Raw genomic sequence first — 17,062 nt, 5'->3', positions numbered from 1 at the left:
TGGCAACTTAGAAAGACCCTGTCTTAAAATAAAAATTAAAATTAAAAGAGCTGGGGATATAGCTCGGTGGTAGAGTGTCTCTGAGCACCATCCCCAATAGCACCCCCAAAACAAACCAAAACACACACACACACACACACACACACTCAGAAAAAACACGGGAGAGAAATCATACCTTACCCTTGTCACCACATAAATTCATGTTTAAATTCTATACTCTTGACTTTCTATTAACATAAAATTACATGTGCAGGAGAAGGCGTCTTTCATAAAGAAATTCAATCCAACATCTTTAAAAAAAGGTAAACCTTAACGAACATAAATGACAACCAGGCTTACTGTAAGACATATTTGACCTATGGCATAGGCAAGTATAAAAAGTTTGAAATTTAAACTATCAGACACTCCTAAGGTCGAGAAAACAGCAACTTATACCCAGAATGCTGTTAAGGCTTTCAAAGTATATGCGCAAGTGAATAAATCACATATGCACACCCTATACTAGCATTCTTTTATAAAGTTCCTTTTAAAGATCTACTCCCTTTCTAAGGGTGTGCCCCTTTCATGTCCCAGATACTTTTCCATATGGAAATATGATACGGTAAAGTTCCCCCCTCCATCCAGTGCCTTGAAAAACATCTACAGAGAAATTTGACTGTATATCTTTGATAATTTTGTTACTCCAGACATCTTTCAGTCCAACTTATCCTAGAGTATGAACCTTAGAAATTTTAATTTATATTAACTACCTGAATCCAGGGGTAAGGTACAGCAGAGAGAAAAGAGCAGGCAAAGCAGATGGTGCTAGCTGAAGTGTCTTCTCACGGTCCCCCAAATCTGAGACTGTTTTCCATAAGAACCGCCTACAGGCACTAGACTATCACCTTCTTAATTATATGCATATATTACTTATTTGTCAAGTAAGCTATCAGATGAACTAAAATTCTATGTACTAAGTGAAAGAAACTAACAAAGGAATATAGACTAATTCCATATTTGATGTTCTTATATTTTAATAGGCACCACAATTTAATGTAAAACATCTTCATTTTAATTGGCCCAATTACTCCCCAAGTGGCACTGGTAACAGCAATTCCATGGAGATCATCTTGTTCTAAATGCGTGACTTCACAGGCAGCTTTTGTGAAATGATCCTGATGGGGCTAAAAATGATCATCTTTGGATTCTCACTAAAAGGGAATTTTAAAATAAGTTTTCATTAACTTGTCATAACATTTATGAGTTAAGGACTAGGAAACACATCGTTGCTGCTTAACTTCTGTAATCTAATAAGTAGGTAGATTTTCCATAATAGACAGCAATATCTCATTAATTCAAACTAAAATGTTTTTAATTCAGAAAATGGGACCTGGGATGAAATTTTCTTTTATTTAGTCATTCCTTTAATGGAAGAATTTAAATTAATAATACAACCAAGATATCTGGGGAATGTTTAAAATTCTTTAAAGCACTAACTTTTCAAGTAAGTTGGAATTAAGTCCAAATAGTTTATATATAAGTCATTATTACACCAATTATAGGTTTTGCTTCTATATTTATTGTTAGAAAACGTACCCAATGTTCTCTATTTAGATTAGCACCAACTACAAACCGCAGGTTGGAAACAGGGATATATATGGTGTCTGTTTACTTCTTGTATATAGCATCCACTCACATAAATTATCTATTGAATGGATGTATTTTCCTAGACCCTCATAATAGGAAAAAAACAAAAATAAAAAATTTGTGACAAAAAAAGCTACAAAACCTGTGACCTAGGCAGTTTTTCAAAAGGGATGAGGATCAAATTTGAACATACTGTACACTAAATAAAAGAGAATGTCAAATTATATATCTTAAATGAACAATAATGAGTATAGTTAATTCCTTGTAACATTCTTGGAACTTTTTAAGATTTACCTCCCAAGTTTCAACTAGATGTCTGAATATTTTTCTTTATTAAAAATTAATCTGCAGAGTAAAAGAGAATTTTTTTCTGCATCTGATTCTCCTACCATACAACTATTTACTATCCTATTATTTTGTAACTCAAAGACACGCAACCCAGAATAACTAGAAAGTACTCTGAAATTTTCAAACTTGCAGAGGAGGTTTATTGCAGCAAATTTTTGTACGTAAAACTTTTGCTTCAGGAAAACACTAGACATTTAAATAAGGGCAATTCATGGCTAGAGAAACATTTCTATCTATGCACTGAAAATAATACAATCATTATTAAACATTCTATGCTCATGCTTTTCATTAATATAGACTTACCTACTCATTAATTTGAAATGCTAGTGTTCTCTCATATCATGAATAAAAGTATGCACATTACAGTGGTTTTACACATGAGCATATGGATCTCACATCTACAAAATTAAAGCTGAGAGTAGTATCTGCTCCCTGCTGACACCAAAAATTACCTAAAACTTTGATATACAGTAAACCAAGTATTTCTTAAATCCTTAAATAATTTCAATTTCTACAGTTTTTCAATAACCTTATTTTAGAGATGGTCCTTTTAAGACATACAAGCATAACTGGCTACAAAAATGCACTGTAAAGAGGGCTAATGGCCTTGCTTAATTAAAATGTAAAACTTCAGCATCTTAAACTCCATTTATATGATCGTAAGGGAGGCTTCAGTGAGGCACTCTCTTGACAAGAGCATTCAGATTGCAGAGAAGGCTACAAAGGCGTTAATGACATTTACCCCCTAATAAGAGCTGTTCACACTTCATGGTTTTTCCTTGTTATTGCTCAGGACAGACACTAGCACCTCATTGAAAGATCAGTGCTGCAAGGGAAAAAGGCCCCCTGAGACATCTCAGACTTGAGGAAAAGCACTAAATCAGGTGATGCTACAAAGATGACACGCTTGATTCTCAAGGGTTCTTACTCACCCTGTGGCCATGGATTTGAGACAGTTAGCACACAGCCAATCAGAGCCCTCCCCCTCTCCCAGAAGACTGGGCCATCCTCCTCTGCAGCAGGCAGAACTAAGGGCAGTGAGGAAAGAAATAAACTTCCTTCAGGTGCCCTAGGTCTGGCAGGATCCAAATGTCTTGTACTGCTCTCACTTAATCTCCATCGATGTGTGGCTGAATGAATAACACACTGACCTTTTCACCTAAGAGACCACAATTTGAATCCAGCGGAAAGTCGCCAGAGGATCAATGGACAGAGACACTCATATTTTAAAGCAATAAAACACTACAAGAAGGGTAAGGGGGAGAAAAAAGTTTTGTTTTGTTTTTTTTTTTCCACCGTGGTTTTGGCCACAGATTCAACCCGACTTCCCTGGCTCAGCTATTATGAATCGGAACCCTGATTTAGAATTGAAAAGCTCCCAGCACTGCCCCTATGGATCTCAAAATCTGGCACAAACCCATAGCTACTGCAAGACAGACATTCCCTCACATGTCAATACGTGGAACAGCAATCCTGGCTGGTGATGGAATGATGGCTGATTCAATGGAACATACTCAGCATGAACTCTAATTCTGGCAGAGATGACAGCACAGAGACAAGTAGCTTTTAATTACTCTTTCAAGAGGAATTCAAATGTATTTGTTGTTGTTAATTTAAAATTTCTAAACAGGCCTGCAAACTTTTAAAAGAAGCAAAGGAATGAAGCAATTTAAGGTACTGGTGCTCTAATTTTGAGTCCTCTCAATAGATCATAAAATAAACAGATAATATATATGTTAACAGGTAGTATAGAGCAAAAGCCTATGGATTGTTCTGGTTTTTTTTTTCTCTGAAGTCTGGCCTAATACAACCATGAGCCAATGGTTTCAGTGGTCTGTGTACCAAACCTTTTCCTATTTACCCTACTAAGGAATTATATTCAAAACTATATTCCAGAGGACACAGTACGCACCCGTCTCTGAATTACCACATTTGCTCAACACTATTTTTAAAACAAAACAAAACAAAAATCCACAGCAGGAAAAGCACATTAAAATAAAAATAGAAAATACAGTAACCACATTACTCATACTAACTCGAAAGCTGCCTCTGACACTATCATTATGGCTTTGTTAAAGAGAGAAAATTACACGAGAACAAGGAAACCAGGGTAAAGCGCTTCCTTAGACAAAGAACGTTTGGTTCTCAAAGTCTCTGAAAAATGCTTTTCTGGGGGCTCTAGGTAAGAATGGCACAGTGAACAAGTGCTGGATGGAAAATGCTCTCTACCAGGATTTCGTTGTCTTATTTTGGGTCCTTATATATTATACATTACTGTGGTCATGCCAGACAATCCACTGGCCAAATGCAAGCTCAGCACTGTCCAATGTACTTTCCAAGTCCCCAGTCTCAAGTGTCCCTGAGCAGAGAGAAAGAAAGGGAGAAAAGGAGAGTAAGGGATGAAGGGAGGGTGCATAAGCACTAAGCAGGTCACTCAGTAGCCACCAAAAAAATGAGAAGACTTCCTAAACAGCAACAGGAACACAATGGTCGAATACCTGTTGGATAAGTCACTGGTCAGTTACCTACCTTTTTAAGTCTGAGGGTTATTAGCAATAAACACCAGGTCTGTGAACCATCAGAATCTCTAGTCCCTTCCCTTAGAAAGGAATGGTGATATGGGAATCTCAGATGATTCATAAAGAGCTTCAGATCAACAGGCCAGGGCCTGGACTAACCACGTCCACCAACACCACATTTCAAAGCCGCTCCACGAGCTGAAATTCAACTTCCCCTATAAACTTGTTCGCACCTCTTTCCAACACAGCATTCTTCCTATAGGGAAAAAATACTTTTTCCATCCTTTCTACTGAGTAACAATATCCTTCTTCTTCCTTAAGAATCTTCTCTTTCAACAGGTCGTCATAGACTAATTCAATTTGGCACTGGTCTCTCTGATTCTACTAGCAAATGGATTGGCGTACGTTCTATTTTCCAGTTGCTATTGGCATTATGTATGTGGCTATCATACACGAATCAAACAAATGTATTTTTATGTATGTTTGTCCCCATCTGTATGGACTTAGCAAAAGCTTCCAACAACCCACACAGATCCTAATCTCATTTTCTACTTTTCATAGCCCTTCATTTCATATACCAGTACTGCAAATGTAGGCCGTTCAAAAGAAACAGATTATAGGCACTAGAAAGCCTTTCACTGATTCTTTGCTACCGTCATAATAGATTTCAGTTACTAGGCAAGCCCCTCTCTTCTTCCACCTGCCCCTTCTGCCAAATTGGGAGATACATGAGAAATGAACATGGTAACTCAAACAAAATGATTGCAGAAGCAGAAACTACACGAAGCTTCTGGTACTCTAGAAAACCTAAGGAAATGTGGGCAGGCACTGGGAGACTGATCCACTTAAGGAATTAAATTTATGGCACTCAACTATGAGTCTAACACATTGCTTCCCTTCATCCTGAAAACTTCCCTAAGAAGGTACCATCGGGAACAGGAGGCTCCTGGACACTGTGTACTTTTGCAGGGCTAAAGAGCTAATTGGTGGTAGACTTGAGGTTTAAACCCAAGTTCAGAAGCTGTCCACTTCCAGTTCAACAAGACACATCCAAGAGTGCTGCTCTGGAAATCATGTGGTTTAACAGGTGTCCAGAGGATATCCATTTCAAGGAAAGCTTAGCTGGTCTTATCAAAGAGGTAGACTTGCCTCTGCTCTTCTTGGGGAGGGCAAAAGCCCCCTCTCGGTGCCCCATACACACAAATCCTACTCCAGCAGTCACTGCATTCCATTCTAGAATGTGGTAAGCTATCTATTTCTATTTCACAAGGGTAAAGGGAGGAATATTTTCATTCTAACCCTGAGCACAAAACATCAAGCTACATCCTTGGATCTAAGGTGTTTATTTTCATTGCCTCTCAACTAGAGCTTTGGCAAGGGATTCAAAATGCCTGTATTCCACTTCCAGCTTTGGGTCTGCCTGAGGCCTTTAGCCATGGTAACTTTAAAACTAGGGATAATAGTCTCTGAAACTCTCACTCTAATAGGGAGGTTAGGAGGTTTGCCAGAATAATGTTTGTAGAGTGGTCCAAGTACTCTGGAAAACAGACATTATGAATATGATACACTGCCATAAACCATCTATCTCTGCCAAAGACAGAGGGCTCTTCACCATTCACACATGTGATCCTGCCCTCCAGGAAAAGATTCACAAAGCAGTGACATGTTGCGTGGACATGTTTCATACGTCCTTGGGGTAACAAACCAATCTTTCCTTGGGTGCTGAATACTCCCTCCTCTATGCAAATGCTCTGGGTCATCTCTAAACTCTTGTGCTTTTCATCATAAACTTCCCAGCATTTGTTTACTCTTGTCTGGCTCATTAGAGTGTGGGCTTTCTATGAGGCTGCTTTGGTGTACTCAACACATATTCATTCATCAATTCAAGGGTCACCTAAATGAATTTATGCCTCGGTCCTTTCTTCTTTCTACTTTAGAAATGTCCTAAAGATCTGTGAGGTCAGATAATATCTTAAAAAGGTGCATTCTAGGTAAGTGCTCTACTACTGAGCTACACCTCCAGCCCTTACATATTTTTAAATATACTTTATTTTATGCAGTGAAAGCCTAGTTACTCTAAGTAATCTCAATGAATTCATCAAATACTATTTCATTCTGTGCTCTGGGATTAGAAAGAGCAGTGAAACAGAAAACTACAAAGGTGATAAAAATAATATAATATGTAGAATAATAAGTCATTATGTAAAAATGCACACATGCAAAGGCAAGCACTCACCAGTACTAATAAAGAGTGCTATGAGCTGGAAATGCACTAAATACTTCAGAAATATAATTTCATGTGATTTTTATACACGAAGAAACATGTTCAAATATGTTCTCTCTCTTAGGTAACAGAGCTATCAAAAAAGGTAAAACAAAGATTTATACCCAAGTTTGTCCAATTCCAAAACCCAGTGTCTCTGTCACTACAACTTCTTGCCTCTCAAATGTTTTCAAACATGTTTGTGTATACAGGTTTGCATGTTTGTGTGACTTGTTCATGATCAAACAGCAGCTTCGCTTTTGCCTGACTAGTTGGAAAGGCATTCTGTTCTAAGAGGTATAGAGAAATATGGAAATCCAGGATTTAAGGCTACTTTATATACAGAGTTCTAAAATGACCAATAAAAGGTTGGCAGTAGTCTGTAATGGTTTATCATCACCTTTGCATCATCATATTAACAGTAAACACTGGTGGAGACATAGCAAATAGCACTGCTTAACACTTTATATGCATCACCTTATTTTATCTTCACAACAAAGCTCTGAAGTACTGTTATTATCCCTGTTTTACAGGGAAGGGAATTGAAGTAAATACAGACATGGCCTGATTTCACACATCTGGTAAGAACTGGAGCCAGGACTCAAACCCACGAACCTGCCTTCCCACATGACTCTGCTGCATTAAGTTCTCCTGATCGGACTACAGAGACGGTGTAATTATGGTTAGGCCACCACACTGAGTGAGCACAGACCCATGCTCATCTTCCATAGTGCAAAGGTGAAGCTGAGAGTGACTGCCCAGCAGACGTGTTCTAGCTTGGTCAGTCATGTGGCCCCACTGAGATTGAAGCTTTGATCAGTGACCAGTGGGAAAACATGCCTCTCACCATTTACCTTCTGCTGCTACGACGATGGGAACCTAAGACCTCAGAGAAGGGAAAAGCCATAAAATGTGGCTCTAAATCATGTCTATTCAAATTACCTCTGGAAGGAAAAATGTTGACTAGTCTTGTTAAGAGAGAAACAAACTCCTTTTGTGCTAGGCCACTAGTACGTCAGGGTTTATGGAATAAAACGTATGTTCTTCTTGATATTAGCTACTAATGCCTAAAAGGTATTTATTATCTTTTTCTAAGCATTTGACATCTGCAGAGATACACGTTTAGCTTCTAATATTTCCCTGCTATCACTAGTCAAAATTTAACCTTATACATAAATACAGTGAAAAATACCAATTTACTGAGTTCACAGCATACTTTTCACCTGCATTATTTCATCGTTTTTAGGCACACAAAGGCAAGAGAGGCCGAAAAAGTTATACCACTTTTAAAGATGAAGAAGCTGGCTGAGAATGGTAAAGCTGTCCAAACCTCAACAATCAGTGGCAGAGCTGGGACTTTAATCCAACCTCTTCTTGTTCTTTTTGGTGCTCGGGATTAAACTGATGGCCTCATGCTAAGCATAAACTCTACTGCTGGATACACACCCAGTGCTAACCCAATCTTCTTATTCAATATCCAGTGCCCTTCTGCCACCCAACTTTGGTAGCTTTTATAGCCTGAAAATAGCTATTTAACCACTCTTCTACCCCCTGCACACAGTATAGTTGAAATCTTATTAGTTAGGTACAAAAACTTGTTTTTATACTTATCTGCAAAAGACATGTATTCATGGAGAGGGAAGCCAAAGATTAGAATTTACAATGCAACATTGATGATAAATATCAGATCTAGGGAATGTTGCAGCCATGGAAATAAGAGAATAAGAGCTAAGATAACCTGAAACAAAACAGAGTATCAGGAAGTAGCAAGAGAAGGAACTTGGTAACCAAATTTCACCTAAGGTCACTGAGTAAAAAAGACGTTAAGGTAATCATTAGTTCAGGATCTCAGGCCTTCCTTCTTTCTCAAACTATGACATCAGAATCTATAAGACTCTCACAGACAAATTACCAAGATGTCTTTTGAAAATGTAATCTTAAAAAAAAAAAAGAAAAGAAAAGAAAGAAAGAAAAATCAAACACTGTCTAGAGTCAGAGACCTAAATTCAAGTCAGATTTCAAAATTTCATTTGCCTAATATTTAAAATATCCTATTATATATCAAGCCGGGGCCAGAATTTACATTGCAGTGGTGAATAAGAACTATGAGGTTTTTCTAGCCATGGTGGCACCTGCTATAACCCCAACAACTCAGGAGGCTGAGTCAAGAGAATCTAAAGTGCAAGGCCAGCTCAGCAACTTAGTGAGACTGTTTCTTAAAAATTTTAAAAATAAAAGGGGGATGGGATGTAGCTCAGTGGTACAGTGTCCCTGTGTCCAATCCCCACTACTGCCACAAAAGGGGAGAGACTGGGGTTGTGACTCAATGGCAGAGAGCATGCCTTGCACATGTGAGGCACTGGGTTCAATACTCAGCACCACATGAAAATAAGTAAAATAAATATATTATGTCTAACTAAAAAAATATTTTTTAAAAAATGGTTCTTAGTTTTAGGAAGTTTACAGTACATCAACTGTGCCAGTCAGTGATGTCTATGATCATGGGAAAGTCACCTGACACTTTGAGCCACAACTATACCAAATGTTAGTTCTTTGGCAACAAATGAAAGCAGAGTATAAGGGTATTCAAAGAACAAACTTATGTGAACCTGCTCTACAATGGCTGTTTAAATATAACTGTTTGCTTAACATTGATGTTTTCTACCACTGATACCACAAATCACTTATTCTACACAGAGTGCTAGCTAGGAGGCATGGGAACCTTGGCTTCTTACTGCTCTCAATAGCCCCACCACCATCAGTCCCAGAGAAGGCTCGAGAAAGTCCAAGGACCCTTGGACCAATTGAGGTTATTGGGTCTTCCATGAGTCATGGTGAAATATCAGGTCATACCAAGTTAAACAGGGTTCTTCACCCATTCATTTAGCCACATATTCATCAAGTGCCCTGCGTTTGTGGAATTCCTTAGAGGAAAAGCCAGGAGCAACATTTAAAATTTGACTTTACTAACTGATTTGGTAGGAGCTTGAAGAAAAGTATCCTCAGATAGAGCTACACCAGAGAAGATTTCCATTGGTTCAGCTGGTCCTCTGTAAAAAGTGGGACTTTGGCTGACATCTAAATGACAAGAAATTACCCATACAGAGAAATAGGGTATACCAAGCACAAGAAACCTTACAAACACTCCAAAGTTGAGGAAATGCTATGTGTGTTCAGGAGCTGCACTTCTCATGAGCTTGGTTTTCAGAATACCTGAACGGGTTCTGTGAATTCTGCCAGGACATACTCAAATCAGACTTCCACAGACAGACTGTGTGGGGGCCCAGGCAAGTTAGTTACATGTTCAAACTGAAAGGAGATGATGTGAAAATCTGATTTTTAAATGACTAAATTCAACAATGATAATCACCTATATTCTTAATTTCAAAGATAGGGGAAATGGGGAGAGGTGTAAATTGCAGGACACTGCTTTCACTGGTCATCAATAAATGTACCAGGAAAGTCTGACCTGAAATAAGAATTATTATTTAGTAGCAGAAAAGCATCATATGCTCCCTTATATTTAGATTTTAGCATCTAATTATATATTCCCAGTTTTCTTTTGTTCTGGGAAAATTCCTATAATTTACCTGATTTCTTCTATGGTTTCTGAATGAATTCTTAAATAAATGTACAGGAAAATACTGGATTTTTTTACCTTTAAGATATTTCCTAGGTTCTTAAATAATCGTAACTCATTTTCTGCATTATACCCAACTGGCTAACTTACAAATTACTTAGACAATCACATAAGTGAAAGGCAGTTTTTAATTAAAAACAAAAAAACAAAAACAGGATCCTAAGGGCTGGGGTGGTGGCTCTGTGGTAGAGCACACTTGCCTAGCAAATGTGAGGCACTGGGTTCAATCCTCAGTGCCACACAAAAGTAAAATAAAGGTATTATGTCCACCTGTAACTCAAAAATATATCAAAAACATGACATTAAAAAAAAAAAAAAAACAGTATCCTTAACCGATTCTCCAGTCTTTTCAATGAATCTCTGTCATCTTCCATTTTTTTTTTTAAGAACCTCTTCAAAAACAAAAATGATAGCTTTCAAATGGTTTTGAGAATGGCCTAATTCTCATTTTCTTCCATGGCCAAAAACTCAAAATCAGATAACGCATCTGCTATTTTTCCACATTCAAAACTATTTCTGAAGGCCAGAGTAACTGTATATACATAAGGGATGTAGGTTTGGGCCCAGAGAGAGTTAAATTAATATCCTGGCTTGACCAGTTCAACTTACCGTACATCTTCATTTGCCCAGTAACACAATCTATAGCCAACTGCTAACCAAGTCAATATGTGGTAAGACTAACAGCCACCCTAACTTGCCTTGATAATTATTCTCCTTTAACTGACATAATATTCAATATACTGTTGTTGAGAGCAATAATGTTAAAATTGATGCCTTGAGGGCTACAAGACAATTGAGTTTTAGCCAGATAAAATGACTTGTACACTAATAGTGCATTATAGGGTTTCACGGCCTTCAGATGCACATTTTATAGTCTACCTGTACAAAAATGCCATATATAATTATATTCAAAGTCATTTGTGCATACCTTATCATTACCACATATAATTTTTAAAGTATTGGCTAATAATCAAGTAACAGCTTTAGAAGAAAGGGGTTTATTTTTTATAGTCTAACTCTTTTTTCTTTTTGAAAATGAGTGTTTTCTCCCTAAATGATTGAAAATGATTTTATGTCCTACAACCTTTTACTTTTTTCTAACCCAAGCACCATTTCCACAAGGAACAAGCATATTATAAATGTGGAATGACAAAAAGCATCATTTAAATAAAATCTATATTTCATCAATTCTATCAATAAAACAAGACAGAAACTAACTTGGAATTCCTCTAATAAAAAAAATCTGATTTTCTGAAAATGTCAATTGTAGACTCTAACTGAAGAACTATTTATATTAAATTTGAGATCTGTAAAAATTTGTATTAATTATAATTTAAGCATCACAATAAATGACAGTGTTCTTTATATATAATATTTTACTCCCAAATGAAAGACTTTATACATGTTTGTTGTTTTTGCTGAATTTTTCTTTCACCCTTAATTTCATTTGCAATTTTTTATCTTGAAATTTTGGGCTTTCATTCCAAATAGAAATACAGAGTACATTTTAAAGTACATTTTCTACACTTGACTTAAAGATATGTTGAGATAAAATTAATACCTAAGTAATTATTTAAAGAAAAAACAAAACCACTAGTCAAGGCAGGACAGTAGTACCCTACCATAGAAAAACCAGCAGGTTCTATACGACTGTCAAAATGCTACAACAAGGTGCTACAGGGTTGGTTTTACAGTAAATCTGCAAAGCCATGCACAGATCTAACTGTTCGAATAGAATGACACAATGCATATGCTCCTGCTATCTTAGGCAAAAGGTACATGTGGAACTGACACACAGCACTGATGATACAAGCAGGCATCAGAGTGGAGACAGTGAACATGGTACCCGATTGGAGCAAAAATACTTACAGGCTTTGAATAAAGGAAAGACAGACTGCATTTAAACATCCCTAAGACATTTCTTCTTTCCTTCATGATAAAATTCTTTCAGACATTAGCAATCACGTTGTAGAAATGACGGTAGAAGGATGTGACACTGTACAGGCCTCAGAGCCAGTATAAGTAGGGATTGTGAATGAAATTGGTCTATGCCTTATTTTTCCTGGCCCCTTCCTCCTGGACCTCATACCCCTTCATCTCCCTTCTCTACCCAGGACTTATCTACTCATAATGCCCCGCATCCTGGGGCAAATGAAATAATGATGTGAATGTGCACTATAAACTGAAAATGTAAAATGTAATAATTATTATTATCACCCTCAACTCATCAGACTTTCTGAGGGTCAAAGTTTCTATGCTTTTCAAGTTGAGGTGCCTACTAAACAAAGATATGATTTTATTCAGAGAGCTGATAGGTTATGTCACTTTCTCTTTCTCCACTTCTCTTCACCAACCCTCTTCTGCTCTCCTGTCCTGGCTGAAACCCAGAGGTGCCACACGGGAGAAATGACAGGAATTGGTGTGTTCAGATGACAGGTTAAATCAAGGAGAAGTCTTGAGCTCCCCACCCAAGCTGGCAGCCAGGGCCTCACATGTAACACAGGGTGGTTCAGGTCATAAACATCGTGAATTACCTCTGGCACTACACAATCCTTGCACAGTCAAAAACAATTTTTGTGTATGTGATACCAATCCTACTGGTAATATCTCCAAAGGAAATTACAAAAACCACTTCAGATTCTACCTTCTCAAATTGAGATCTCCTTCAACAGGGGATGGTGCTTCTTCATCATCCAGGGTTGTACTTTTGGATCCAGGGTGTCCCAACATGCTGTTCTCAACATTTACCCCTCAAGGATTGTAGGAAGGCAGAGGGCCATAAAAACATTTCAGAGGCAAAGTATACATTGCAAAATGACCCATGACATACTGAAAAAAACAAAAGATGAAGAAAGATGGGGAGGGGGTCCTGGAAAGGATGAAAGGTGGAGGCTGTGGGCCTCCCAGGTAAGCCTGAAGGCCCTGACCAGATCAAAGGTGTCAGTGACACAAAGCAGAGGCTCCTGGCTGGAAGAAGAACAGGTACTGTAAAGACCAAGTCTATGACCGTGTTTTAGAATGTGAAACTTAGAAGGCTATGATGTGAGGGTTGTCTAGTCACACAAAGCAGGGAGTTCACATAGGTCACAGTTCCTCCTCTGATTTGGATACAGAGGGTACGTGACAATCAATAAAAACACCATGCCGCCTAACTGAGTGTGAGAAAAACCCTGACTAAACTCAGGTGGAGCGTAATCCTGGATTTTGATACGCCCACCATCCACCTCAAAGATCCCATCCTATTAATAAGGGCTCTTACAAGACTTACTCCAGAAACAAGAAAGTCCACTTTATAGGCAGAAAGGGTTGAATTCAAAAGATACAAAGGAACACTAGTCAACAGACCCCTTTTTCCCTTTCTAATACACACCACGGAGGTGCAGTGGTGCCTTCTGGACTATGTCCTCGACAGTCTGCTGGCCAGAGGAGAGTGTTTGTACCTGGGTCTGTGAGGAAGAGGTAGGAGACCAAGCGCGCCCAGGGCTCTTACACAACCCTCCAAGAGCTGGTCCAGACACTGGGATTCAGGCCCTCCCCTACCTGAAGGATGTATCCCCGGACGTAGTCCCTCAGAGTCCAGCCCAGGCCATGCAGTATGTGCAGCACTTCCTCTTGCTTCAGGACACTGAAGAGCCGGTCCAGCAGAATCTTTAGCCGCACAGGCACTGCCTGTGTCCCGTAGAGCATCAGGCTGCTGATGTCAAACACCACGTTGGACTGCACAATCTCCACTTGGGTGGGGTGGTACAGGTGCTGCGTGCTGAGCTTATCCAAGGCTGCAGGCGTCCCACCAATGTTCCAGAGTGAGGAGTGGGAATAAAGAGATGAAAAGGACAGAGGAGTTAGATACACAACTGAATGTCATCAGGGCTCCGTTTCTACAGACAATCACAACCATGGATGTTTAAGTGATATTTCCTCTCCTCCTCGATTTTGCTTTCTTTCTTTTTTGGATTTGGTGTTCATACGTTGCAGACAACAGTAAATACCAAACACATTCAACTTTCAGAAAGACAGTCACTAAGAATGTTTTTAAATGACCGGGGCTGGCTCTATAAACCTGAGTAATTAATTTGCCAGCCAAATCACAGCTCAACTCAGGTTTCTGTTGTGTCTACTATTTCTTCAGAAAAAAGGAAAATAATTCCTAACTCATGCTGCAGTAAGAGGAGCCTAACTAATACCATTTAAAAAAAAAAAAAAAAAAAACGAGATTCACCTAAATGGTTTAAAGGGGAGGATGAGTGTATTCTTTAGACTGTAGGAATAAAAAGAAAGTTAACACCTATGTGGAAGGCTAGAAATTTAACTCAAAGGGAGATGACCTGAAAACTTAGTTTTCCCAATTTCTCTCTTATTCCCCTGTTAGATAGTTTTTTCTTCACTGGCATGATCTCTGGGAGTTATTTATGGAAAATATTCAAGTCATAATTTAGCCACTTTCTTAACAATTGTGACAAGACTGTCAGATGATAATGAAAACAAATGAGTAAAAATAAAAATCTGGGAAATCCAGCTAACTGCATTAATAATTCTCAATAGAGAAAACTGAGGATGATTATTCTTCAAATAAGTATTTCAATGAAACTAATAGTTCAACAATGGGGCTTTCCTCTTCTAATATCTAAGAAATGACATTTTTCCCTTGGGAGGAAAAAAAAGCCTTATTAAGTTAAGGTCGTAAATTCTAGTTCTAACCCATATCCGAGTTACAGGAAACCCTACTCCTTATAAATACGATTCATTTTGCCTCAGTTTCTCCAGTGTGAATGACTAAGATTACACTATATCAGCTATGGGACTTAAAGAGATGTTGCCAAGACTAGTAAGATGATGAGTGAGAGCCCCTAGAACTTAAGAGAACACAAAAGGTGCTGCCATTAACTATCAGAATTACACACACATATTCTTTTTAAAAATTTTTTTTAAACATTGATGGACTTTTATTTTACTCATATATTTATATGTGGTGCTGAGAATCAAACCCAGTGCCTCACTAGGCAAGAGCTCTACCACTGAGTCACAACCCGAGCCCACACATATATTCTTTAAGAGATTAAAAGAGAGAAAAATGTATATCTGAAAGATGGCCATCTAACCTCTGGAGTCAGGCAAATGGATACGGAAGAACATCCTGGCCCACATCACAACTACACCTGAGAGGACCTCAGTGTCCTTCAAATTCTAAGCTATAGCGTGGCCTCTCTCTAGTGCTTCTCCTAAAACCTCACCCTGTAACAGTATGAGCAACAGTATGTGTACAATCTGAGCAACCCCTATTTTAACATACCAGTATTAGCACACAATAATGGAGGAATTCAAAAGTACACGCACACAGGTTTTTTTGTCTTTTTTTTTTTAAGTATTTCTAATGTATTTTTTCAGAACTCCTCCTCCACTCTCGTTTCCTCCTGACTTGTGGTCACTGGAGAGTTCATGTACTCTTGATAAATTGCTTTCTTACATCCACAGTGTAAAGGCCCTTATCATTTACCCGCTGGCTTCATTCAACACATTTACTCCCAGGAATACTTTGTCAAAGAGTTCGGGTTTCCTCATACTTCATTTCTTGCAGCTGATTTGTCTGATCTTTCCTATTCTAGTGGTTAAGTCAACTTTGAATAAATAGCTTTAAAAATTAATTTAACGTTTGGGAAAGATAAGGGATTCACAAGCCTAGAGATTGAAGTCTTCTCTCACTCCACAGGGCATTTAGGCTGCAAAAACAGCAGGAAAGGGGTATTATTATCCTTGTTCTTCTTCAAGTACAGCTTAACCATGCAGCCTTCTGATGAGTGGCTGATCTGCTTACAGAATGGAGTGATGGATTAGGGGAATTCTGCTCCTCCCCCATTTCACCACCCTCCTGAACCTCACCAAATACTTCTTTGTAAAATACACTGCTATGGCCACAACAACTATGAAACTGAGAGGATTCCTCGGGGGGAAAAGACAGCACATCCTGGTTTTTAAGAGTGTGTTTGGTACTCTGTGTCTGCATTAAGTGTACACAGGAGAAGGGAAAACTATGTTCCAGTGCTGCAAAGAAAACTGTCACTCCTCTTTCCCAAATCCCTGCAAAAGTCTGGTGGTTTGAAAAGATGAAGAGAACTAAATCACAGAGGGTACAGAAAAGAGTTTAGACAATTGTAAGAGCACAGGTAAAACAGGTAAGGCAAAAATATTTCCACCAAAACAGTTTTTGGAACTCCAATGAGATATTACCCAATTCTTCTTCATGGTTATATGCTATGTCAGAAAGAAGGGATACAGATATAAATTCATAAATATACAGCAGGGGCCAAAAACTTATTCTATAAATGCCCAATACATAGTAAATATTTTAGGCCTGTGGGCCACACATTCTCTTTTTCAACTACTTACCTCTTATGTTACAGCAGGAAAGCAGCCATACATAGGTAAGTGTTCCAATAAAACTTTATTCACACAAACAGGCTACCTGGGCAGTTTTAGGCCCTGATATAGAGATGGAAATGTGGGGCCAGTAATAATGAAAAAGTCCTAAGAGTAGATAATGAAAAAGCTAAAGGGTATAGTGGTGCACCCCTATAACCCCAGCAACTTCTAGCTACTCTGGAGGCTAAGGCAGGAGGATTCCAAGTTTGGCAACTTTCTCAAAATGAAAGATAAAAAGGGCTGAAAATG

General features: G+C 38.4%; 1 protein-coding gene across 8 annotated transcripts in view; it reads right to left on the bottom strand.

Moving 5' to 3' along the window:
• Window positions 1-17,062, bottom strand: part of Bnc2 (basonuclin zinc finger protein 2) — a 418,137-nt gene that overhangs the window by 106,827 nt on the left and 294,248 nt on the right. For 7 of the 8 annotated variants that reach the window (XM_076845948.2, XM_076845947.2, XM_076845949.2 and 4 more), the window contains one exon: window positions 13,937-14,172. The exons of the other annotated variant lie outside the window; for it this stretch is intronic. In XM_076845948.2, coding sequence (XP_076702063.1) covers window positions 13,937-14,172 — 236 coding nt within the window. The remainder of the gene's footprint in view (window positions 1-13,936; window positions 14,173-17,062) is intronic. 8 annotated transcript variants of the gene reach the window in all.

Source organism: Callospermophilus lateralis, chromosome 2 (assembly GCF_048772815.1).
Source record: "Callospermophilus lateralis isolate mCalLat2 chromosome 2, mCalLat2.hap1, whole genome shotgun sequence".
NCBI classification, from domain to species: domain Eukaryota; kingdom Metazoa; phylum Chordata; class Mammalia; order Rodentia; family Sciuridae; genus Callospermophilus; species Callospermophilus lateralis.
This window is presented reverse-complemented; position numbering and strand designations above follow the sequence as displayed.